Source organism: Passer domesticus, chromosome 22 (assembly GCF_036417665.1).
Source record: "Passer domesticus isolate bPasDom1 chromosome 22, bPasDom1.hap1, whole genome shotgun sequence".
NCBI lineage: Eukaryota > Metazoa > Chordata > Aves > Passeriformes > Passeridae > Passer > Passer domesticus.
Genome location: NC_087495.1, coordinates 1,549,467 through 1,574,993, shown reverse-complemented (window position 1 = coordinate 1,574,993; position 25,527 = coordinate 1,549,467). Strand labels below are relative to the sequence as shown.

Sequence of the window (25,527 nt, the reverse complement as noted above, 5' to 3'; positions counted from 1 at the left end):
AAAAACCCAATTAGTTCATCTGGTTCAGGTCTCAAAGCAGGAAGATTTTTTGTGTGCAAATTCAATTAGATTTTCCACCGGAGCACTGAAAGGAGCCGGACCAGGACCTGTTACCCTTTAACTTTTGGGGGCAAAGAGACCTGGGACGTTTCAGCCCCTGAAGCTGCATCAAAGGCAGCGAGGGTTTGATCTGCTTTGCTTGGGGACCTCGGCAAACCTGACTTCCCAAGAACGGCGAGATTTTTTCCTCACCGTCCCTTTGGGAAAATCGGGATTTTCCTCCTGGATTTCCTTGGCCCCTCTGCTCATCCCTGGCAAAAAATATCCCCAAATCCCGAGTGGGCTGAGTGGAATTGCTGCAGCAATTCCTGTTCAGGGCTGCGAGGGGAGCCCTGGCGGGGTTTGGGGGAGCAGAGCTCGGCTCTCCCTCCCTGCCAGCCCCGTGTGGGCGCTGTCCATCCCAAAGCGCCCTTTTGGGGCCGTTTTGGGGCCGTTTCGGGGCCATTTTGGAGCAGTTTCGGGGCCGTTTCGGGGCCATTTTGGAGCAGTTTCGGGGCCGTTTTGCCCCCGCCCGGCCCCTGACGGTGCCTCGGTGTCTCTGCAGGTGATGAGCATCCTGAGCAACCCCAGCGGGGTCCCGCCGCAGCCCCAGGCCGATTTCTCCATCTCTCCCCTCCACGGCGGCCTGGACAGCACCAACTCCATCTCGGCCAGCTGCAGCCAGCGCAGCGACTCCATCAAGTCCGTGGAGAGCCTCCCGACCTCGCAGTCCTACTGTCCCCCCACCTACAGCACCACCAGCTACAGCGTGGACCCCGTGGCCGGCTACCAGTACGGCCAGTACGGGCAGAGTAAGTGGCGGCAGGAATTCCCCCTTCCCGGGAAGGGCAGGAGCCAGGGGGGGAGTGGGGGTTGCGTTTTTGTACCCAAATTCTGCCCGTTGGGTGGGAGACCCGGGCGGTTTGTCCTGCTGGAAGTGAAATCTGTTCGTGGGTTGCTCCTCCCCTCGCAGGCGAATCAAAAGCGCCTAAAAATGGAATGTTTTAGGTGAAATTTGCTGTCAGGAAAAGGCAGCTCCAGCCCCTTCTCCTTGCTCAGAACCACCAGGGCTGGCTCACCCTGCTCAGCCGGGGGAAAGCTGGGCTCTGTAAAGCCGAGCTCAGCGTGTCCCTGCCTGCCCTGCCCTCCCCAGGCCGCGGCTGGGAGCTTTTCCTGCAGAGCGCCTCTGTCACCAGGGCTGGGGCTGGAACCCCGAGCCTGCCCTGGCCAGGGACAGCGTGGCCCAGGTGTTGTCCCTGCGGGGTGACAGGGACAGCCTGGTCAGGGGTGACAGGGACAGCCCAGCCAGGGGGGTGTTGTCCCCACGGGGTGATGGGGACAGCCTGGTCAGGGCTCACAGGGACAGCCTGGCTGGAGGTGACAGGGACAGTCTGGCCAGAGAGTGACAGGAACAGCCTGGTCAGGGGTGACAGGAACAGCCTGGTCAGGGGGCTGTGTCCCTTTTGGGTGACAGGGACAGCCCAGCAGGAGGTGACAGGGACACGCCACTCATGGGGTGCTGTTCTGGCTGGACGACAGGGACAGCCTGGCCAGTGGGAGCTGTCCCAGCTGGGTGACAGGAACAGCCTGGTCAGGGGTGACTGGGACAACCTGGCAGAGAGTGACAGGAACAACATGGTCAGGGGGTGCTGTCCCAGCCAGGTGACAGGTACAGCCCGGCTGGAGGTAACAGGGACAATCTGGCAGGAGGTGACAAGGACAGCCCAGCCAGGTGACAGAGACAGCTCGGCTGGTGACAGGCACAGCCCGGCCAGTGACAGGCACAGCCTGGCAGGAGGTGACAGGGACAGTCTGGCCAGGTGACAGAGACAGCCCAGCCAGGTGACAAGGACAGCCTGGCAAGGAGGTGACAAGGAACAGTCTGGCAGGAGGTGACAGGGACAGCCCGGCCGGTGACAGACATAGCCTGGCAGGAGGTGACAGGGACAGTCTGGCAGGAGGTGACAGGGACAGTCTGGCAGGAGGTGACAGCGCGGCCCCGCGGCCCGGGCTGCTCTCACCTGCCGCGTGTCCCCGGCCGCGGGGCGCTCGCAGCGCCGCTGACCCGCGAGGGTTAAAGGTGCATCCTCTTCCTCGGGCGCGCTGCCGCTGCCCGCAGCGTGTCCTCGGTGACCTCTCCTCCCGCGGCCGCGGCTCCGGGCCCGCTCTGTCACAGCCCTTTAATGTCCTTAACGCGCGGCCTCAATGAGAACCGGCTGTGGCGGCAGACGGGATCAATAGCGGCCCCCCCGCCCCTCCTCTTTTTGTTTGTCGGGAGTTTGATCTGTGACCCCTCGACCTTCCCCTCGCTTCTGGATGCGGGGCTGGACACACGTGCTATTGATAAAAATCTTAAACAAATTCCGATACCATGTATTTCCAATAAAGATTCCCTTGGGCGAGGCGTTAGTCACACCCATGTGTGTAAAAAATAAAATAAGGGGGCGAGCTGCGTTCGGCAGAGAGGGGGAAGGAGAAAGGAGGGTTTGTCTGGCTCTGCTGCAGGAATTTTTGCTCGAGCTGCTCGCGCGGTTTGTGTCGTTTCCAGGGCCCCCCGTGCCCGTTCGTGTCACCCCGTTGGTGACGAGCTCCCTGCAGTTTGCCTCGGTAATTAGCGCTGCCGAGAGCGGCCCCTCACGCGCAGTTGACCTTGGAACAGCGACATTTTTTCCTGCCTTTCCCCGTGCCTGTTGTGCTTTGCAGATAATTCCGATTCCTCCTCCTTTTGGGCTCTTCTCTTCCCTTCAAATTCTGTTTTAACGCCCGTCGGCGTGAGGTGACCCCACGGGGTCATTTATTCAGATCAGTGCTCCTTCCTTCTCTGATGCGGCACAAAAGCATCAAAACTATTTTTAGGTGCATCAAAAATTATTTTTAGGTGCTAAAATTTATTGATTGCATAACACAAAGTATCATTTGGATTATATATAATGCCATGGTGTACATAATATTATGTCATTAATGGGATATATAATATAATTTAATTAATTGAAATTATATTATAGGAATGGGGGTTATGGGGTTGGGGCAGGCTCTGTGTGACAGGAGACAAACCCAGGATTTGGGAATCAGAGAATCCCTCTCCTCCCACTTCTCCTTATTCCCAGTTTTACACAAACAAACCCAGCCTCACTTTCCCTCTCACTTAAACAAACAAACAAACAAACACCTTCCGTGAATTTCTGGGTTTATTTTGGCTTCTGCCCCGCTAAACCAACAAACCCCATCCCTGATTTCTGGTCTGGGATCCCCTGGTGCCTCTGGGCTCTTCCCAGCGGCCCAGCAAGGGATGTTTGGGGTTTTGGGAGGATGGGATTGCCACTGAATTCCCAGCCTGGCAGGAGGCTGGAGCCGGGGGAGGTCAGGCTCTGCTCGCGGGGAAGGAAGGATGGACAAAAGGAAACGGCCTCAAACGGCACCGAGGAGGTTCAGGTTGGATTTTGGGGGGAATTGCCGCATGGAAAGGGGCTCGGGCTGCCCAGGGAGATGCCATCCCTGGGATTGTCCCCAAAGATGGATTCAGTGTTCGGAGACAGCGTTTGGGGATGGGCAGTGCTGGGCTAAGGTCTGGACTCGATGATCTCAGGAGGCTTTTTTCTACCTCCCTGACGATTGCAGGATTTTGTGGGCTCCACCTGCTCGCCCCTCTCCTTCCCCCGGGGCCACCCAGCGCGGTGACACCGGGGACAGAGCCACCACCACCCACCCGGGGCGTCCCAGCAGCCAAACCCCTGGAACACCAGGGAAAGTTCTGGATGCGGGCTGGGGGCGATCCCTGCGGAAGGCGGAGGGATCACGCCCAGCATGCCGAGCTGCTGCCGCTCCCGCTGGGCCATCCCGGGGTCCCCCGCTCCCGGGGCCGCTCCGTCCCGCTCCGCGCTCCCGGAGGCCGGGGCCGCCGTAATGATGCCGGTGATGGAACGCGGGAGCGTGAAGGGAATTCTAATGGATCTGCCAAGTCTAATCAGGATTGGTGCGTGGAAGGGGCTCCTCTGGGGCCCGCCGCTGACAGGACGTTGATGGCTGAGATTTGTTTACTCATTGGCAGCGATCGGGCAGCTCCTGCCAGCTCCTGATTAATCTAATTGGGGCCATTAGAGGCGCGGGGGGGGCTTTGACTGAAGCCCGGCTAATGAGCAGTGTCACCGGCCTGTCCCAGCTCTGTCCCTCACCCCGGGCCGGCCGCGGGACCTGCTGTCCCCTCGGGGCTGGGGCTGCTCTCCCTTTCCAGAGGGAAGCGAGGGGAGAGGTTTCCGTGGGATGGAGGCAGGCAGGGCTCACAGCCGTGAGTCGGCAGTGGCGAGGCAGGTGCGAGCCCAGCCCTGGGCAGCCTGCACCGAAATCTCTGGGATCACATCCAGCAGCATCGCCCAGAGTGGCAGCCTGCAAGGTTTATCCCAAACCTCCAGGCAGCTCGCTCAGGACCCTCTTTCTCCATGGCAGAATTCCTGATTTTTTCAGGTGTTCGTGGAGAAAGTCGAGGGCCTCCCCTCGGCTGTGCTGAGCCTCACAGCAGCTCCTGGCAGTTCCAGCCTGGCTCTGAGCCCTTCCTGGGAGAGCAGGAGGTCCCTGCTGTGTGTGACAGTCCCAGCCCAGCTCTGAGCCCTTCCCAGAGGAGCAGGAGGTCCCTGCTGTGTGTGACAGCCCTGGGCTGTCCCTGCTGCCCTGCAGGACCTGTCCTGCTCCTGGCAGCCCCGTCCTGGCTCTGAACCCTTCCCAGAGGAGCAGGAGGTCCCTGGTGCTGCCCTGCAGGGCTGAAAGCCTGGTCTCTGAGTGTCCCCTGTCCTCACTGTCCCTTTCCCCCGCAGCTGCCGTGGATTACCTGGCCAAGAACGTCAGCCTGTCCACGCAGCGCCGCATGAAGCTGGGCGAGCACTCGGCCGTGCTGGGGCTGCTGCCGGTGGAGACGGGCCAGGCCTACTGAGAGCCCCTCGCCAGGGACCCCTGGAGACCCCCGCCGGCCCCCAGGGATCCTCCCCGCCCCGTTCCACCCCAGCTGCCGAGGAGATGGGAGACGGGGGAGCTCTCCCAGGATCCGGCTCCTCCAGAGCATTCCAGAGGCACGTCCGGCCTCTGGGGCCTGACTCCTCCTCCTGTGGCCAGAGACAACGGGCTGGGTGCATTTATCAACCCCGCTCCAGCCCCCCCTCCACAGCCCTGGCCACGGCATTCCCCACGCTCCAGGACTTTCCATTCCTAGGTAGCTGGCATAGTCAAAGCCAAATGAGCGCTTTGATATTTTTTTTTTTCTTTGTAAAGGGAGAAAAAGAGAAATGTTTCATTTTGTTTCCTTTTCTTTCCGTTGCTGTAAATTTGGTGAATGTTGTATAGGAAGGAATAACCCAGCTGAGCATTAAGGGTGATGTAAATCGGGACCATGGAAGACCTATGGACCAAAAATAAGGACTTGTTTAAAAAACAAACAAACAAACAAACTGCAAAGGCAAATGAAAGCAGAAAAACATTTATTCAAGGGACAGCAAATTTCCCCAGCCCAGCCTACCCTCCCTTCTCACCGGTGGCTTCCCAAAGCAGGGCCGGAGGGGCCAGATCGCTGCTAAGCAGGGCTGGGGTGGAATTCCAGCCAGCCTGGGACCTTTGGAAATGTGAACGGCTGCAGGAGGAGCGGAGAGGAAGGGCCCGGGTGACACTCACTGCTCCTCCGAGGGACAATCCAGACACGAGTGTCACCGCCAGGCCACGGCAGCAGAGCGGCGGCAGCGGGGACAGCGCTGGCCTGGCACGAGGAGGGGCTGCAGACACACCCTGGGGACACGGGGCACTGCTGGCCCTGCTGGCTCTGAGCTGGCCACAGGAGCAAAGACAAGAGGGCAGGGCCAGGAACTCACTGAGCAGAGCCGGGTTCTGCCATGGGAGTCCCCTGGAAGGGAACGGAGCTGAGCCTGGAGGAGCTGCCCTGGCCAGGACAAGGAGCCAGGACAGAGGAGCTGAGGGGTTTCTGCAGCAGCCAGGACAGGAAGGGGCTCCAGCTGCCCCTCTCCACACTGCAGGGATGGGATTCATCTTCCTGAGGCATTCCCTGTTCTCACTGCCAGGAGAAAGCTTTGCTCCATCCATCCATCCATCCATCCATCCATCCATCCATCCATCCATCCATCCATCCCTCATCCATCCATCCATCCATCCATCCATCCATCCATCCATCCATCCATCCCCCCATCCATCCCCCCATCCATCCCTCATCCATCCATCCATCCGTCCCCCATCCATTATCTATCCATCATCCATCCATCCCCCCATCCATCCCTCATCCATCCATCCATCCATCCATCCATCCATCCATCCATCCATCCATCCATCCATCCATCCATCCCCCCATCCATCCCTCATCCATCCATCCATCCATCCCCATCCCAGCCCAGTCCCACAGTCCCTGTCTCTGCTGCTGGAGCCTCTCTCATTCCCCCCTAAGCCAGATCCTGTTCTCTGAATTTCTCCCCCCACTTTTCTCCCCTCCTGCCTTTGTGTCACCTCCTGTCCTGCTTGGACAAGCCCAGCCAGCACCCCCAGGTCACCGCTGAGGTGTCACCTCCCAGGGGTGACACATTTCCCTTTTGGTTGATCCTTGGTGATCCCTGAGCATTCCCAGTGGGGCAGAGGTCACCCCTCACCTCCCTGTGCGGGGTCAGGAGGTTTGGCCTGGTTTGGTCAGGACAGCTGGCCCGGGATGGGGCAGGAGCTGAGGTGTGAGAGGCGTGGTGGCCACGGGCAGAGTTCAGTGTCCCCCCTGAGCAGAGTTTGGTGTCCCCACAGGCAGAGTTCAGTGTCCCCCACGAGCAGAGGTTGGTGTCCCCACGGGCAGAGTTCAGTGTCCCCCCTGAGCAGAGTTTGGTGTCCCCTGCGGGCTGTCGGGGTTTGTGGTGCCCTGAACCCCTCCAGATCTCTGCTTTCACAGCAATTCTCTGCCTTTGTGCACTGCGGGACCCCGTGGCTGCTCCAGGCTGCTGGAGGAGACTTCCCTGGTTCTCCCCTCTCCTGCCCTTCCCGAACCAGCTGGAATGTTCTGGCAGCTGGAACATCTCCCTGGGCTCTTCCCCTGCCTGGCCCCCTCCCCGTTCACCACGAGCCACCAGGCCACTGTCCCTGCAGCCATCTGGACCAGCTCACCTGTCCTGGATTCCCAGTGTCCCTGCAGAGCCACACGTGCTCCCATCAGCTTTGCTTCCCGCCTCCGGCAGAGCTGGCTCCACATTCCCAGAGGGATTCCCTGCACCTCTCTCATGCGGGAGCTGAACCCAGGTGACTCCTGAACCCAGCGGCTCTGTGCTCCAGAAATCCTCGTGTCACACACGGAGCCCAAACCTTCCCTGGATCACAGAGTCTGGGAGCAATTCCATTCCCACCTCCTCTCCTGGGGCACCTGCGGCCAGCGAGGCCGAAGGGACACAGAGGGGACACAATTCCCAGAGGGGACAGCAGAGCCCCAGCGCCCTGGACTGCTCGGGTGACCCTGGGGCCTCTCCCTGCTCTGCTCCAGAGATCTCAGGGAGCAGCGGAGCCTCTGCTGGTTCGTGGTGCTTGTGCTTCAGAGCGTTGGAAGAGCAGAAAACCCTGCGGAATTCCAGTCCTGGCTGAAAGGTCATTCCCAGCAGGAGCCCCAAAGGGATCGGGGTGTCTCCAGGCAGCGATGGAAGCACCTGCTGGAATTCCTCTCAGCACCACTCACAGCCAGCGCTAAATCAGATTTCCTTATATTTAACAATATTTCCGACCATCCCCACCTGGGAGCACCTTCCTGCCTGCGCCCTCCTCTGTGCTGCTGGAATTCCATCCCGTGCCAATCCCAGTTCCATTCTGTGCCGATCCCTCCTCCTCACAGCTGGAATTCCATCCCGTGCCAATCCCAATTCCATCCCATGCTGATCCCAATTCCATCCCGTGCCAATCCCTCCTCTGTGCCGCTGGAATTCCCAGCCCAGCCGCAGGGAAAGGCTCCATCATTCCCTGGGATCTCTTGGCTGCTGCTCCTGCCCTTCCCTCCTCTGTCGCCTCCCCTCCTCACCCATGGACAGCTGGGCCTGGCCGCCTCACCCGAGGGCAGGACCCCAAAAAAACCCCAAAATTCAAAAGAGGGAGCACTGCAGAAACCTCTCTGCCAATCCCCTTCCCCGGAAAGTCCGTGGGCAGCCGGGCACTGCTGTAAATAGAATTCCTAGAGGAACGAAATAGCTCTTCTCTGACCTTCCCCTCGTGGTCGCACTTTGTACATTTAGTTGGGAAATTTGGTCATGTGCTGTATGTTTATAGAAAGTTGACCTTTTTTTTTTATATACTAAGGAAAAAAAAACCCACAGTCAGTGCCGTGCTAGTTAAAAAAAAAAAAAAAAAAAAAAAAGAGAAAAATATTTAAAAAATTAAAATAAGGAAAAAAAGGGGATGGGGGGATGAACTGTAGAAATTTGCCTATTGTGTGTTTTCAAAAGACATTCCAGAATCTTTGGGGTGGGATGGGGTTGATTTTGGGCTTGGGTTGGGTTTTTTTCTCTCTTTTTTTTGTTTTGTTTCTTCCTTTTGTTCATGTATGAAAGTCAAAAGTAACTTTTGGTTTTGTTCTGTTGGTTCAGTTTTGTTTCATGGATTGCCAACCTCAGCTCTGCTGATGAGAAACAAATTTGGGGGGTGGGTGGGACGGGGAGGGGACACGGCGGGGGAGGGCCTGGAGCTGGGACAGGACAGAGCGTGAACAGTGGGACAGCGGGAACCTGGCTGTGGCCGCCTGGGGCCACCAACGGGGACCAAACCTGGAGACCCTGACAGAGGAACCTGGCTGCAGCCACCTGCAGCCACCAACGGGGACTGAGACTGGAGAGCTGGACAGAGCTGGACAGCAGGAACCTGGCTGTGGCCACTTGCAGCCACCTGCAGCCACCAACGGGGACCAAGCCTGGAGAGCTGGACAGAGCTGGACAGAGCTGGACAGAGCTGGACAGCAGGAACCTGGCTGTGGCCACCTGGGGCCATCCAGCAGTGACCAAGTGGATCCTCAGCTGCTGCTGACTCTGGGGGACCAAAAATCACTCAAAAACCTGAGCAACAGTGACCAAGGGACATGGCCAGAGATGGCCACATTCCAGAGGTGGCCATATTCCAGAGGTGGCCATATTCCAGAGATGGCCACATTCCAGAATTGGACACAACAGAGATGGACATGGCCAGAGATGGACACATCAAGGATAGACACAGTTGAGATGGCCACAGCAGAGATGGATACAGCCAGAGTTGGACACATTCCGGAGTTGAACACATTCCAGAGATGGACGCTTCAAGGATGGCCACAGCAGAGATGGGCACACCCAGGAACGCTCTCCCAGCTCCGCTGCTTCCCCAGGCCTGCCAGTGACCCCTGCCCCGCTGGGGGACAGCAGTGACCCCAAGGGGCTCCTTTGCCCCCCCAGCCCCAGCACGGCCGGACTGGGCCCGGCCACCGCAGCAGATCCTTCGGGTCCTTTGTGTATTTAACGCTTCTAACCCGCCCTCCCCGGCGCCCCGCGGGTCCCCCTAGGCTGTAGGGCATCTCCCATCCCCGTTCCCGCGGGATCGTCGCTTCTGTGTTCGCCTCATCGCCATCTGCTCCGGGCCGTGGGCGTGTGCGCGCCGGGCGTGTAAATACGGAACCGCACCATAATTTATTCAGCTATATGGAGTAGATTTAGTAGGAAGAGAAACTGGTTTTGCTTTAACTACCTGCTGCCTGTAGGTGTCTTTCTGTAACTCAGGCATAACTGTTATACATTAAAAAAAAAAAGAAAAAAAAAGAAAAAAATCGATTCCAAGCGCCTTTGGGTTGTTTGCATAGCAGCAGAGAGGGGGGAGAGCCTCAGGGATATCCAGCACACAAAGCAGGTGAATTCCAGCTGTTTTCCCTCAAAAGCCGGGCAAAACCCGGCTCTGGTTCGTGGCAAGGTGGAGAAGGCGGGCAAATAAATAAAACCCTGAATTTTGCCGCAGCTCCACGCGGGGTGGATTCCCTGCTGCCACAGCACAACCGAGCCTTCCTCCCTCGGTTCCGAGCAGCCCGGGCTGGGCCCCCGGCTCCGCGGGCACCTGGCTCGCGTTAAACACCGCGGCCAAGCAGAAAAATATTCCCAAAGCGCGAGGGGTGCAGGGCTGGGAATAAACCCTGGGAACAAAGCCCTGGGTTCAGGAGCGCGCCAGGAGAGGTTCTGGATCCCGGGAACAGGAGCTGATCTCCAGCCGAGCCCCGTGTGCAGAGAGGAGATGAGCAGCCCAGGGAGGTTTGGGGCTGTCCCTCCTCAGAGGGGTCACCCCAGGAGCTGCGTGGCCCCACAAAGACAGGTGGGGTCACCCCAGGATGGGAAACATCAAATGTGGGGTGGGAAACAGCAAGAGTGGGGTGGGAGACATCAAATGTGGGATTGGAAACACCAAGTGTGGGATTGGAAACACCAACTGTGGGGTGGGAAACATCAAATGTGAGACTGGAAACATCAAATGTGGGATGGGAAACATCAAGTGTGGAGTGGAAAACACCAACTGTGGGATTGGAAACACCAAAGGTGGGATTGGAAACACCAGAGCGGGGTGGGAAACACCAACTGTGGGATAAACACTGCCTGGGTTTGAGTTTGGGGAGCAGGAAAGGCTGGAATTGCCAGCCTAAGGTCTGCCCTCAGTTCAGGGGAGGCCTGAGGGCCTTGGGATTGCAACCCCCCCACCTGCACCCCCTTTTCCAGCCCCTCCCTGAGACCCCTGAACCCCAACTGCTCCCAGTGCCGGGATAAGCCACAGTTCTGGGAAAATGGGAAACTGGGGAGCCCCTGAGCCAAGGGCTGCCCACCCCAGTGGGGCTGGGGGAGCCTGGCAGGGCTGGGGGAGCTCTGGGCTGGAGGGTTTGGGGGTCTCGGTGGGGATCCCTGGAAAAGCTGTCAGGAATGAGCTGGAAACTGCAGTTCTGGCACCGAGGGCACCATGTTGGCCCAAACCCCGAAACTGCAGAAATCACAGCCAGAGAGGCTCAGCCTGGTGTGGGAACTGTCACCAACCTCAGCCCAGATCCCTCCCTGTGTCCTGCGGGAATGGCGTGTGGGATCTGCCGTGAGCCCCTTCCCACCCCAGACACAGAACTCACAGAAATCACAGAATCGCAGAATTTCAGAATCAGAAAAGTCACAGCATTCACAGAATCACACAGCATCACAAAATCCCCAAATTCACAGAGTGCCAGAATTCACAGATTTCCCAATTTCACATAATTCACAGAATCACACAGAATTCACAGAATTCTCAGAATCACACAGAATTCTCAGAATCACATAGTATTGGAGGTTACCAATATTACTGACGGGACTGCCTTGGTCTGTCTGGTCCCAGCTGCTGAACCAAACAGCAGCACCTGTGGTGTTTTGTCCCCAGAGATGCTGTTCAGTACCTGGGGTCACAGCTGGGCACGTGGGGACAAGTCCGGGCACACCCCGAGCTCCAGAGCTTACAGCTGGAACTTGCTGTTGAGGGGGTCACTCCTCAGGCCTTCCTGAGCTGGAGAAACCCTTAAGGGATGGTGAAGGAAGGAGTGGGTCCTGATGGAGAGTTTTTAATCCAGAGTTTTTATTTCTGAATCCTGCAACAACTCCACTGAACTCTCCCAACAGAACTCTCCACAGAACCCCGACCGCGTGGTCTGCCTGTCCTTTTACCTGGGGAGAGGGGCAGGGGAGGGGACCCAGGGAGCACCAACCAGGTATGAGGGGAGGGGGTCCCAGGTGAGAGGGACACCTGGCTGGGCCAATGGCCCCCCAGGCTGGAGAGCATCCTTCGAACCTGCCAATCACTCGACGCTCCCCTTGGAATTTCTGGGTTGATAGACAGTGCCCAGCAGGGATCAAGGGTGGGGAAAGGAGAGGTGGTTGACACCCAGCTGGGGAAGGAAATTCCATGGGAGGGGCTAGGGAAACTGAGGCACATCATGACAACACACCCAACAACACAGAATTTGCACAATCACACAGAATTCCCAGAATCACAGAGTCACTGGATTGGAAGAGACCTCCAAGGTCATGGAGTCCAACCCAGACCAAACACCTCAACCAAACCCTGGCCCCCAGTGCCACATCCAGGCTTTGTTAAACACACCCAGGGATGGTGACCCCACCACCTCCCTGGGCAGCCATTCCAGAACTTTATCACCCTTTCTGTAAAACACTTTTTCCTAATATCCAGCCTATATTTCCCTTGGTGCAGCCTGTCCTGTGGTTCTGCCAGTTCCTGGAGAAGGAGCCCAGCCCCACCCGAGCACAGGCACCTTTCAGGAGTTGTATCCCACCAGGACTTGCTGGATTTTTCCGGGGAGAAAGTCAGGAGCTGCTGCCGAGGGCAGCTCTGAGCCTTCCATGGGGTCACACCTGGGCTGTCAGGGAGGGGATCCCGTTTGTCCAGGAACCCCAAACATGGTGACACTAAAATGGGGTGACATTTAAAGCACAGTGACACTATAAACACAGTGACACCAAAACAGGGTGACATAAAAACCATAGTGACACTATAAACATGGTGACACTATAAACACAGTGACACCAGAACGGGGTGACATAAAAAGCACAGTGACACTAAAACGTGGTGACATTAAAAGCACAGTGACACTATAAACACAGTGACACCAAAACAGGGTAACATTAAAATTACGGTGACACTATAAACACAGTGACATTAAAAATCCGGTGACATTAAAATCACGGTGACGCTGTAAACCTGGTGACACTAAAATGGGGTGACATTACAAACACAGTGACACCATAACCACAGTGACATTAAAATCATGGTGACACTATAAACAGGGTGACACTGAAACAGGGTAACATTAAAATCACAGTGACACTATAAACGCAGTGACATTAAAAATCCAGTGACACAAAAACAGGGTGACATTAAAATCACAGTGACACTATAAACACAGTGACATTAAAAATCCAGTGACACAAAAACAGGGTGACATTAAAATCATGGTGACACTACAAACACAGGAACAACAAAACAGAGCGACATTAAAATCACAGTGACACTATAAACACAGTGACATTAAAAACACGGTGACACTAAAATGGGGTGACATTACAAACACAGTGACACCATAACCACGGTGACACCAAAGCAGGGTGCCACTACAACACGGTGCCATTACGGCCACGGTGCCAGCGTGAACGCGGCGACACTGGGACACGGTGCCGTGCCAGACACGGTGCCGTCATTCCCGGCCACGTCCCGGCTCTCAGACCCTCTCTGCTGCCGCTCCCGGCCCCAGCCCGGCCCGTCCGGGGCTCGGTGCCCGCCGGGCAGCGCTGGCATCCCGGCCGTGCCCTCTGCGGGCCGGGCAGGGGCAGCCCCGGGGCAGCCCCGCGATCAGCCCGGGGGGCCGGCGGCGTTAATCCGGCCCTGAGGAGCTGATAAGGAGCTGATAAGGAGCTGATAAGGAGCTGATAAGGCGCTGATAAATCAGCTCCCAGCCCGGGTGACAGCTCTGCTGGCCCTGGCACAGGCGGCGGTCACAGCCCGGCTCCTGCGAGGGACCCGAGGCCAAGCAGGGACCGTCCCTGTGCCCTGGGGGGCAAACTGTGCTCCTTTCCTGCCGTTTATTTATTATTTCTTGGGTTTTATTTTTTATTTATTAATTTATTGGGGGTTTACTTTTATTTTTATTTAATTATTTTTATTTGTTCATTTATAATTTATAATTTATAATTTATTATTTAATATTCATTATTCACTATTCATTATTCATTGTTTATTGTTTATTGTTTATTGTTTATTGTTTATTGTTTTTGTTTATTGTTTATTGTTTTTATTTATTGTTTATTGTTTTTATTTATTGTTATCTATTAATTTTTTATTGTTTTTATTTATTGTTTCTATTTTTATATTTTAGTTTTGGTTTTGGTTTTTATTTATATATTTATTGTTCTCTGGGGTCACAGCTATTCCCTCTGGCCCCCAGGACCTCTGTGTCCCTCGCAGCCTCCCCTGACCTCCCCACTGGATGTTCCCCTGGAATTTCCATATTCCCCTAGACCTCTGATATTCCCCTGGAATTCTGTGTTTTGCTGCTGGAAGGAGCCCAAGCCAGAGGGATTCCAAGCCCGCAGAGACCCCGAGCACAGGAAAATCCCCCAATATCAATAATTTCGTCCTGGTTTTGTAGGGCAGAAACCCCCAGAGGAGCAACTCACTCTTCCCTTTTCAACTTCACAACCAAAAAAAAAGTTGAATATTTCCATTATTTTCCTGGATATGCTCACAGTTACTCTTGAACTCGATGATCCTGATGGATCCCTTCCAGCCCAGTATATTCCATGATTTATAACCCTGCAATTCCATGATTCCATAATCCTACAATTCGATAATTCTTCAGTTCTATGATTCTATAAACCCACAATTCCATGATTCTATAATCCTACATTTCTGCGATTCTATAATCCTACTGTTCTATGACTCCATAATCCTACAATTCCATGACTGTATAATCCTATATTTATGTGATTCTATTTGCCCACAATTCCATGATTCCCTGATCCTACAATTCCATTATTCCATGATTCTGTGATTTTATAATTATGTAAATCCTTGGTTCTCTGATCTTACACTTCCATGATCCTATAATCCTACAGTTCCATGATTTCATAAATCTCTGATCCTGCAGTTCCATGATTCTATTATCCCATCATTCTGTGACTCTTCAATCCTGCACTTGCAAGATTCCACAAGCCTACAATTCTATGATTCCATTATTCTATAATCCTATAATTGTCTGATTCTATATTCCTCTAATTCTGTGATTCTTTAATCCTGCAATTCCATGATTCCATAATTCTACAATTCCATGATTCCCTGATTCTATAATCCTACATGTCCATGATTCTATAATCCTATAATTTTATGACTCTACAATGCTGCAAATCCATGATTCCATGATTCTGTGATTCCATAATCCTGCAAATCCATGGTTCTCTGTTCCTACACTTCCATGATTACATTATTCTATAATCCTACAATCCCATGATTGTCTGATTTTGCAATTCCATGATTTCATAATCCCATACTTCTGTGATTGTACAATCTTGCAATTCCATGATTCTCTGATCCTGCAATTCCACGATTCCACAATTCTACAATTCCATTGTTCCCTGATTCTAGGTAATCCTACACTTCCATGATTCTGTAATCCTACAGTCCCATGATTGTTTGGTCCTGCAATTCCATAATTCCATTATCCTATAATTCTGTCATTCTAGAACCTTGCAATTCCATGATTCTCTGATCCTACAGTCCCATGCTTCCATAATCCTACAATTCCATTATTCTGTGATTTTATTATCCCAGAGTTCCGTGGCTTTCTGATCCTTCAATTCCTTGATTCTATCATTCCATCATCCTGCAATTCCATGAGTCTACAATCCTACAATTCCATGATTCCGTGATTCTGTAATCCTACAATTCCACAACTCCATAATCCCACAACTCCATAATCCCACAACTCCATGATCCCATGATTGCATAATCCTACAATTCCATGATTCTGTGATTTTATAATCCTGCAATTCCACAGTTCTATAATTCTGCAATTCCACAATTGTCTGATTTTGCAATTCCATGATTTCATAATCCCATACTTCTGTGATTGTATAATCTTGCAATTCCATGATTCCATAATCCCAGAATTCCATGATTCTCTGATCCTGCAATTCCATGATTCTCTGATTCCATAATCCTACAATTCCATGATCCAGTGATTCCATAATCCTGCAATTCCACAATTCTGTGATTTTATAATCCCAGAATTCCACAGCTCTCTGATCAATTCCATGATTCTGCAATCCTGCAATCCCACAATTCTGTTCTCAGAGGGAATTTGAGGAACACACAAATCCCGTTTCCCGAGGCTCTTCCCACCTCTTTCCTTTCCCAAGGAACGGGAGGAACAACCCGGAAGGGAAACAAAACATTTTTCCCTTTCTGAGCTGAAATTCAGAACATTCTTTGAAGCTCAAACTAAAGAAAATTAATTTTTTTTCCTCTCTTTTTATTCAAAACTCAGCAATTGAACCTTTTTGGAAAGGTTGTTATTGTACAAAGGAAATGTTCGGACCTGTTTCCATCCCTCCCTTCTTCCACCGCCTTTTCCAGCACCGGGGATTCCCGAGGGAGTTTTGCAGCTGGAATTTCGTGTGGGTTTAAGGGCCTGAACCTTGCCCACATCCCCAAATCCTGACCAATCCCCAAATCCCAAAGATTTGGGGGAAAAGGGGAGCAGCAAACCCTGGCCCTGCCGGCTGTGGGTGCTCCAGGAAGGTTTTGGGAGGGTTTGGGAATCTGGGAAGGTTTTGGGGCGGATCTGGGATCCTGATTTTTATGGGTGCAGAAAATCCATCCCAAAGGGTGATCCAGGCCCCTGGAAGCAGAATTCCCAGGAATTCCCATGGGAAGAGGATCCCCACACTGCCTCCCTGCCCAGCCTCAGCTCCTGCTCCCCAAAACTGGGGAAGCGGCTCCAGAATTCCCACTTGGCTTCGGCGCCTGGGTTTTTTGGGAAGCACAGGTGCCCGTCCCAAGAAGGCATTCCTGTTCCTTCATTGTGGGGTTATAGAATCATGGAACTGTGGGATTATAGAATCACAGAACTACAGGATTATGGAATTATGGGATTGTAGGATCAGGGAATCGTGGAATTGTAGGATTATAGACTCACAACTATAGGATTATAGAATAACGGAATTGCAGGGGGCTAGAATCATGGAACTACAGAATTATAGAATCACAGAATTGTAGGATTATGGAATCATGGAATTGTAGCATTAAAGAATCACAGAAATATAGGATTAGGGAATCATGGAATTGTGGGTGTATAGAATCAGAACTACAGGATTATAAAAACACGGAATTGTAGGATTATGGAAACGTGGAATTGCAGGGTTATGGAAACATGGAATTGCAGGGTTATGGAAACATGGAATTTAGGATTATAGAATCACAGAACTATTGGATTAGAGAGTCATGGAATTGTAGGATTATGGAATCATGGAATTGTGGGTTTATAGAATCATAAAACTATAGGATTATAGAATCACAGGATTGTAGGATTATGGAATAATGGAATTTCAGGTTTATGGAATCATGGAATTGAAGGATTATAAACCATGGAATCATGGAATATGCTTGGCTGGAAGGGATCCCTTCCCTTTCCAATTCCCATCCCATTCCCATTCCCATCCCCCTCCCCATTCCCATTCCCATTCCCCATTCCGATCCCCATTCCCATTCCCCATTCCCATCCCCATTCCCATTCCCATTCCCATTCCCCACCCCCATTCCCCATTCCCATCCCCATTCCCATTCCCCATTCCCCATTCCCCATTCCCATCCCCATTCCCATTCCCCATTCCCCATTCCCCATTCCCATCCCCATTCCCATTCCCATCCCCATTCCCATCCCCATTCCCATTCCCATTCCCATTCCCCATTCCCATTCCCACCCCCATTCCCATTCCCATTCCCCATTCCCATTCCCCATTCCCATTCCCCATTCCCCATTCCCATCCCCATTCCCATTCCCATTCCCATTCCCATCCCCATTCCCATTCCCATTCCCATTCCCCATTCCCATTCCCCATTCCCATTCCCATTCCCATTCCCATTCCCCATTCCCATTCCCATTCCCACCCCCATTCCCATTCCCATTCCCATTCCCATTCCCATTCCCATTCCCATTCCCCATTCCCATTCCCATTCCCATTCCCCTTCCCCATTCCCCATCCCCATCCCCATTCCCATCCCCATCCCCATTCCCACCCCCATTCCCATTCCCATTCCCATTCCCACCCCCATCCCCATTCCCCATCCCCATTCCCATTCCCATCCCCATTCCCATTCCCATTCCCATTCCCCATTCCCCTTTCCCCGTTCCCATTCCCCATTCCCATTCCCATTCCCATTCCCATTCCCATTCCCCATTCCCATTCCCCATTCCCATTCCCCATTCCCATTCCCATTCCCACCCCCATTCCCATTCCCATTCCCATTCCCATTCCCATTCCCATTCCCCATCCCCATTCCCATTCCCCATTCCCATTCCCATTCCCATTCCCATTCCCATTCCCATTCCCATTCCCATTCCCCATTCCCCATCCCCATCCCCATTCCCATCCCCATCCCCATTCCCACCCCCATCCCCATTCCCCACCCATTCCCATTCCCATCCCCATTCCCACCCCCATCCCCATTCCCATTCCCATCCCCATTCCCACCCCCATTCCCATTCCCATCCCCAAGGTTGGGATTCCAGCCCCTGGGAAAAGCCTTTTCCCCCTGGCTCAGGCACCCAAGGGGAATTAATCCCAAAGTTTTGTGGGGATCAGGGACAGCCTTTGGGAAAGTCTGGAGCCCCTTTTTGGGATCACAATTCCTCGGGGGTGGAGGTGGAGATAAAACCCATTTTGGGTGGTTTTTAGGTGGTTTATGTCAATATTTTCTCAGGGATTTTATTTAGGTTTTATTTTAGGTATTTTAGGAGTCCTTTTAGGTACTTAGGCTTTTTATTCAGGTTTTTATTTAGGTATTATCTTAATTATTTTATTCAGGTATCATTTTAGGGGGGTTTTTTAGAGTTTTTCCAGTACTTATTTAAGTATTATTTTAGGTATGTTATGTAAGTATTTTATCTAGGTATTTTGTTTATGTATTTCATTTATTTCAGGTATTTTATTTAGGTATTTTATTTACATATTACCTTAGGTAATTTATCCAGGTCTAATGTTAGGTATGTGACTTAGGTGCTTGATCTAGATGTGTTATTTAAGTATTTTATTTATGTATTTCATTTGGGTATTATTTTAGGTAATTTATTTTGGAATTTTATTTACATATTACTTTAGGTAATTTATTCAGATACTATTTTAGGTATGTTATTTGGATATTTTATTTATGTATTGTTGTGGGTATTCTTTTAGGTATTTTATTTTGGTATTTTAGTTACATATTACTTTAGGTAATTTATCCAGGTATTATTTTAGATGTGTTACTTAGGTATGTTATTTTGGTATTTTATTTAGTTACTATTTTAGGGGATTTTTAAGGGTTTTTCCAGTACTTATTTAAGTGTTATTTTAGATCTGTTGTTTAGTTATTTTATTTAGGTATTAATTCAGCAGTGTTACTTGGGTATTTTATCTGGGTATGGTATTTAGATATTTCATTTAGGTATTATTATGGGTATTATTTTAGCTATTTTCTCGATATTATTGTAGGTAAATATTTTGGGTCAATAACCCCTAACCCAGCCCCTCCCACCTCCCAAACCTCTCGCTCTGAGAGGAGCCACATTCCCAGTAAATCCCTCCGGGAATGTTCCCAGCCTGGCAGGATCCCGTTCCAATCCCTGATCTTGGGGAGGTTTAGGCAGCCCAGGGCCCTTCCCAGCTCCTGCTCCCAATCCCACTGATCCCACAGCCCAGGGCCCTTCCCAGCTCCTGCTCCCGATCCCACTGATCCCACAGCCCAGGGCCCTTCCCAGCTCCTGCTCCCGATCCCACTGATCCCACAGCCCAGGGCCCTTCCCAGCTCCTGCTCCCGATCCCACTGATCCCACAGCCCAGGGCCCTTCCCAGCTCCTGCTCCCGATCCCACTGATCCCACAGCCCAGGGCCCTTCCCAGCTCCTGCTCCCGATCCCACTGATCCCACAGCCCAGGGCCCTTCCCAGCTCCTGCTCCCGATCCCACTGATCCCACAGCCCAGGGCCCTTCCCAGCTCCTGTTCCTGATCCCACTGATCCCACAGCCCAGGGCCATTCCCAGCTCCTGTTCCCAATCCCACTGATCCCACAGCCCAGGGCCATTCCCAGCTCCTGCTCCCGATCCCACTGATCCCACAGCACAGGGCCCTTCCCAGCTCCTGTTCCTGATCCCACTGATCCCACAGCCCAGGGCCATTCCCAGCTCCTGCTCCCGATCCCACTGATCCCACAGCCCAGGGCCCTTCCCAGCTCCTGCTCCCGATCCCACTGATCCCACAGCCCAGGGCCATTCCCAGCTCCTGCTCCCGATCCCACTGATCCCACAGCCCAGGGCCCTTCCCAGCTCCTGCTCCTGATCCCACTGATCCCACAGCCCAGGGCCATTCCCAGCTCCTGCTCCCGATCCCACTGATCCCACAGCCCAGGGCCCTTCCCAGCTCCTGTTCCCAATCCCACTGATCCCACAGCCCAGGGCCCTTCCCAGCTCCTGCTCCTGATCCCACTGATCCCACAGCCCAGGGCCCTTCCCAGCTCCTGTTCCCAATCCCACTGATCCCACAGCCCAGGGCCCTTCCCAGCTCCTGCTCCTGATCCCACTGATCCCACAGCCCAGGGCCCTTCCCAGCTCCTGCTCCTGATCCCACTGATCCCACAGCCCAGGGCCCTTCCCAGCTCCTGCTCCTGATCCCACTGATCCCACAGCCCAGGGCCCTTCCCAGCTCCTGCTCCTGATCCCACTGATCCCACAGCCCAGGGCCCTTCCCAGCTCCTGCTCCCGATCCCACTGATCCCACAGCCCAGGGCCATTCCCAGCTCCTGCTCCCAATCCCACTGATCCCACAGCCCAGGGCCCTTCCCAGCTCCTGCTCCCGATCCCACTGATCCCACAGCCCAGGGCCATTCCCAGCTCCTGCTCCTGATCCCACTGATCCCACAGCCCAGGGTCATGTCCAGCTCCAACCCCATATCCCCCATTCCTGATCCCAGGGATGTTTCCCTGCCCCACATCTCTGTTCCTGATTCCAGGGATCTTTTCCTGCCCCATATCCAGGTCCCTATTTCTGATCCCAGGGATCCATATCCCCCATGGCTGATCCCAGGGGTATTTACCTGCCCCATATCCAGGTCCCTGATCCCAGGGATGTTTCCTTGCCCCATATCCAGTTTGCTGATCCCAGGGATGTTTCCCTGCCCCATATCCCGGTCCCTGATCCCAGGGATATTTTCCTGCCCCGTATCCAGGTCCCTGATCCCATGGATATTTCCCTGCCCCATATCCCCATGGCTGATCCCAGGGATATTTCCCTGCCCCATATCCAGGTCCCTGATCCCAGGGATGTTTCCCTGCCCCATATCCAGGTCCCTGATCCCATGGATATTTCCCTGCCCCACATCCCCATGGCTGATCCCAAGGACTCTGCTCCCCCCAGCCGGAGCTCTCGGCGCTTCCCGAGCGGTTCCAGCTCCGGAGCTGATTAAACTGGGCTGTGGCCCTGCATAAAATCAGGGAGTTCCGAGCAGGGCCGGGGACACGGGAGGGAATTAAATCCCTCAGGGAGGATTTCCACGCCAGGCCCGCTCCTTTCTTTTTTCGGGATTAATTGTAATTAAGATCCCGGCCCGGCCTCGCGCTCACCTGGCGCAGAGCAGCCCGGAATTTTAACAATTGTAACGTGGGAGTTCAGCTCATCCTGCATTCCCGGAGCATTCCCTTCCCTCATCCCTGTGCCAGCGTTCCCATTTTCTGCTCCCGGCTGGGAAAATTCCTTTGGGGAGAGTTTTCCTGGGAAAGGGAGGCTAGGGGAGGGGAAGGGAGCAGGGTGAGGTGCAGCATTCCCAAATCCACATTCCTGGGAAAAAGCAGCCTGGGGGAGCAGGGTGAGGTGCAGCATTCCCAAATCCACATTCCCAGGAGAAAGCAGCCTGGGGGGAGCAGGGTGAGGTGCAGCATTCCCAAATCCACATTCCCAGGAGAAAGCAGCCTGGGGGAGCAGGGTGAGGTGCAGCATTCCCAAATCCACACTCCCAGGAGAAAGCAGCCTGGGGGAGCAGAATTCCCCCCTGGAGGCTCCCAGGTGCCCCTCGAGGGTGCAGCAGGCCCAGCTTGGGGTGTCTGCAGTTCCCTCCATCCCAATTTCCCCTCAGAATTCCCCGGGAGCGGAGCAGGACCCAGGAGAGGAGGAAATCCGATTTTCCCAGGGCTAGGGGTCCCGGACACCCCAATTCCCACCTCAGGCTCTGCTTTCCCTCAGCACCCCCTGGGCATCCCCAGAAATCCACCAGGGAACAGATCAGGGGCAGGAGAGGGCAGCTCCTGATGGGAAATATTGGGAATATTCTCCTACAGCCAGGAGCTGAAAGCAAAGCTCCATTTTCCCTCACAAATCCCCAAAAATTGACTGCAATCCCTCACTCAGCCCCTTTGGGATCGAGTTTCCTGTGCCGGATTTGCCTCACGGACCCTCTCCCCTCATCCCCACCTTTCTCTCCTTTCTCCTTCTTTCCCTCCTCTCATCCTTTTTTTTTTTTTTTTTTTTTTTTTTTCCCTAGCTGGGAAATAAATAAATAAAGATAAATAAATAAATAAAGATAAATAAATAAATAAAGTCTCCAGGAATCCTGGCTGATTCCTGCACGTCCCTCACCCCGAATTCCACCCAGGACTGCCTTTTGTACAGAGCCAGGCTAATTATTATTAATGGCAGATTTGGGTTTATTTCAACCAGGAGACCAAAAAAAAAAGTTAAAAAAAAATCCGAGGGGGAAGAGGGGGGAGGACGAGGATGGGAGGGGAGAGGGGGGAAGAAAGGAAAAAAGGGAGAGAAGAAACCCAGAAGAAACTGTTCACATTTCCCGAGACATGGACAAAGCTTTTATGAATATAACTGGATTTGTAACAAGCATTGCAGCTGCATATAAGGCATTCAGACATGGAGACAATTTTACTAGATAATAGACTATCACGCAGGATACAATTTAAATTAAAAAATGCAATTTTCACCTTGAAATGAACAAATGATTACAATTTCTATACAAATTAAGGCATTCAGGCTCTCTTTCAGTAGTGGCATCAGCCCATGAAATATGACATAATTACCATGAAATACATTTTCAAATATTTTGATTTTTGTCCGCTGCTTTTAAAAAACACAGCCCGGGCTCACGCGCGGCCGTGTGTGTGTGCGAGTGTGCGTGGGGGGAGAGCTCCCATTATCCCACCTTCTGGGGAAAAACACATTAAAAAGAAAAGCAAAACTCCCCAAAGATTAAACCTCCCCCCTCTCCCTCCTCCCCGCTCCCCCTCCTCTTGACTCGCGAGATAAAATTGAAAAAAAAAAAAAAATCAGACAGAAAGAAAAGGGACGCAAGCGAAAGGCTCCAAAGCCTCGAGATTTATCTAAATTACTACGCTTATCTGCAAAAATCACATCTGCCCGTTATCTGCGGCTCCGCGCATCGCCCGCCCCTCCCCGCGCCCGGCTCCCATTCCGCTCCTTTTAGTTTTTAATTATTTTTCCATTATGCTCCCCTCGCCGGGCTGCGGCGACAAGGGGGATCGGAGGGGCGCTGACCCCGCGCGGGAGGGACGGGAACAGGGAATTACGGGATGGGGAATGCGGGAGGAGCTGGAATTTGGGGGGCACAGCACGGCGGGGAGGGGGGGCTCTGCCCCCATCGCTATCCAGGAAAATCCACCGGGAGCAGCAGGAGGAGTGCGGGAAACACGGCTTGGAAAGGAGGGAGACGGGGAATTTGGGGGGTGAAAATGCGGGAATGACAGGGGGGATTTCAGGGTAAAACACAGAAATAAAAGGGGAATTTTGGGGGGAATGTACAGAAATAATAGGGGGGAACTTTGGGGGATATACAGAAATAATGGAGGGAACTTTGAGGAATATACAGAAATTATAGGGGGAATTTGGGGGAATATACGGAAATAATAGGGGAATTTTGGGGGAATATACAGAAATAATAGAGGGAATTTTGGGGGTAAAATACAGAAATGACAGGGGGAATTTGGGGAGTATACAGAAATAATAGGGGAATTTTGGGGAATATACAGAAATTAAAGGGGGAATTTTGGGGGTAAAATACAGAAATTATAGGGGGGATTTTCAGGGGAAAATACAGAATTAATAAGGGGAATTTGGGGGGAAAATATGGAAATAATAAGGGGAATTTTGGGGGTAGAATACGGAAATAACAAGGGGAATTTTGGGGGAAATATGGAAATTGTTGGGGAAATTGCTGGGGGTAAAATATGGAAAGGATAAGGTGACCTTTGGGGCTAAAATACATTAATTATAGGGGCAATTTTGGAGGTAAAATACAGAAATGGCAGGGGGAATTTTGGGCAAAAATACAGAAATGACAGGGGGAAATTTGGGGGTAAAATACAGAAATAAGGGGAATTCTGGGGGTAAATAATAATTTTGAGACCCCTCCAGTGAGTTTTCCCCAGCCCGTCCTGGTTGCCCATCCCAGGCTGGCTCTGTCCCTTTGTCTCCCCCTTTTCTTAGGGAATCCTAAAACCACCCCCGGGTGGGGAGGCCGGGCAGGGCCCGGGGTGCAGCCGTGCCAGGCTCGGCTCTTCCAGCCCCTCAGGGAACATCCGCAGCAGAGGGTTTGGGTGGGATTTTGGGAAGGAATTCCTGGCTGGGCTGGAATTCCCGGAGAATGGGAATCCTCTGGAATTCCCAGGGAAGCCCCAGGACCCCTGGGAGTGTCCGAGGGACGTTGGCCAGTTTGGGACAGGGCTGGTGGCCCTGCCCGGGGGTGGCACTGGTGGGATTCCAGGCCCTTCCGAGCCATTCCAGGGTTTTTCCAGGATTTCCTGTGTTTTCCTGGGATTCCAGACTGGGAGGATGGGGCTGGGGAGTTCCCCCTTCCACTTGGGGTCAGCCTGAGTTTAAAAGCTGCCTCCATTCCAATCCATTTTCCTGGAGTGGGGCAGGATAATCCTGAATTTTGGGCCCAGCTCCAACATTCCCAGGTTTTTGTTCAGGATTTTGGGAAAGCTCAGGCAGGGTTTGTCCCTTTCCTCCCAGCTGGATCCCACCCTCCAGGAATCCAGGAGTGGACAGGCAGGTTTCTCCTGAGCAGCAGCTCCCAATCCTTGTTTTTCATGGAATAAAATCCCTTTTCCCACGATTTCCATCCCTGTCCCTGCCTGCAGAGTCCCTGCAGGAATTGGGGACCTCGCTGGGATGGCTCCAGCCTTGGTTCCCTCAAGGTTTATTGACCTCCAGCCCCATTCCTCAGCTTCTAATCCCAAAATTTGGAGCTTCCACTCCGAATTCATGCTCTGGAATCCGTGTCCTGCTCAGCAGCACACCAAGCAGGGATGGGGGAGGATTCATCCCATTTCAGTTTGGGAATTGTGAAAAAAATTAGATTTTTGGTGGTGGTGAGCAGCTCCTGGCTGCTCAGCTGGTGCAGCTCCCAGATTTTTCACCAAAATCTGGAATTCCTGTGAGCTGTCCACGAGGGAATCCTGGTGTTCAGGGCTTGGCTGCTCTCAGGGAATGATTTCCTGTGGATTCTCTCAGCCCTGGGACAGGAACGACAGAGCAGCCTTGGAATCAGCCCCCGCTATAAATAATTTCATTTTTTATTAACATATTCTTTTAACTTTGGCCACCTTCATCTCAAAAAGCTCGCAGCTGCTGCTACCCAGTAACAGATATTGATTTTGGGCTGGAGAGCTGCGCCGGGGCAGAGGACGCTGAGCAG

General features: G+C 52.8%; 1 protein-coding gene across 1 annotated transcript in view; it reads left to right on the top strand.

The window, feature by feature from the left end:
* PAX7 (paired box 7) overlaps window positions 1-6,207 on the top strand; it is a 77,190-nt gene extending 70,983 nt beyond the window's left edge. Inside the window, exons 5-6 of the mRNA XM_064397378.1 lie at window positions 605-851; window positions 4,848-6,207. Coding sequence (XP_064253448.1) covers window positions 605-851; window positions 4,848-4,963 — 363 coding nt within the window. The 3' untranslated portion in view covers window positions 4,964-6,207. The remainder of the gene's footprint in view (window positions 1-604; window positions 852-4,847) is intronic.
* The last annotated feature ends 19,320 nt before the right edge of the window (window positions 6,208-25,527 follow it).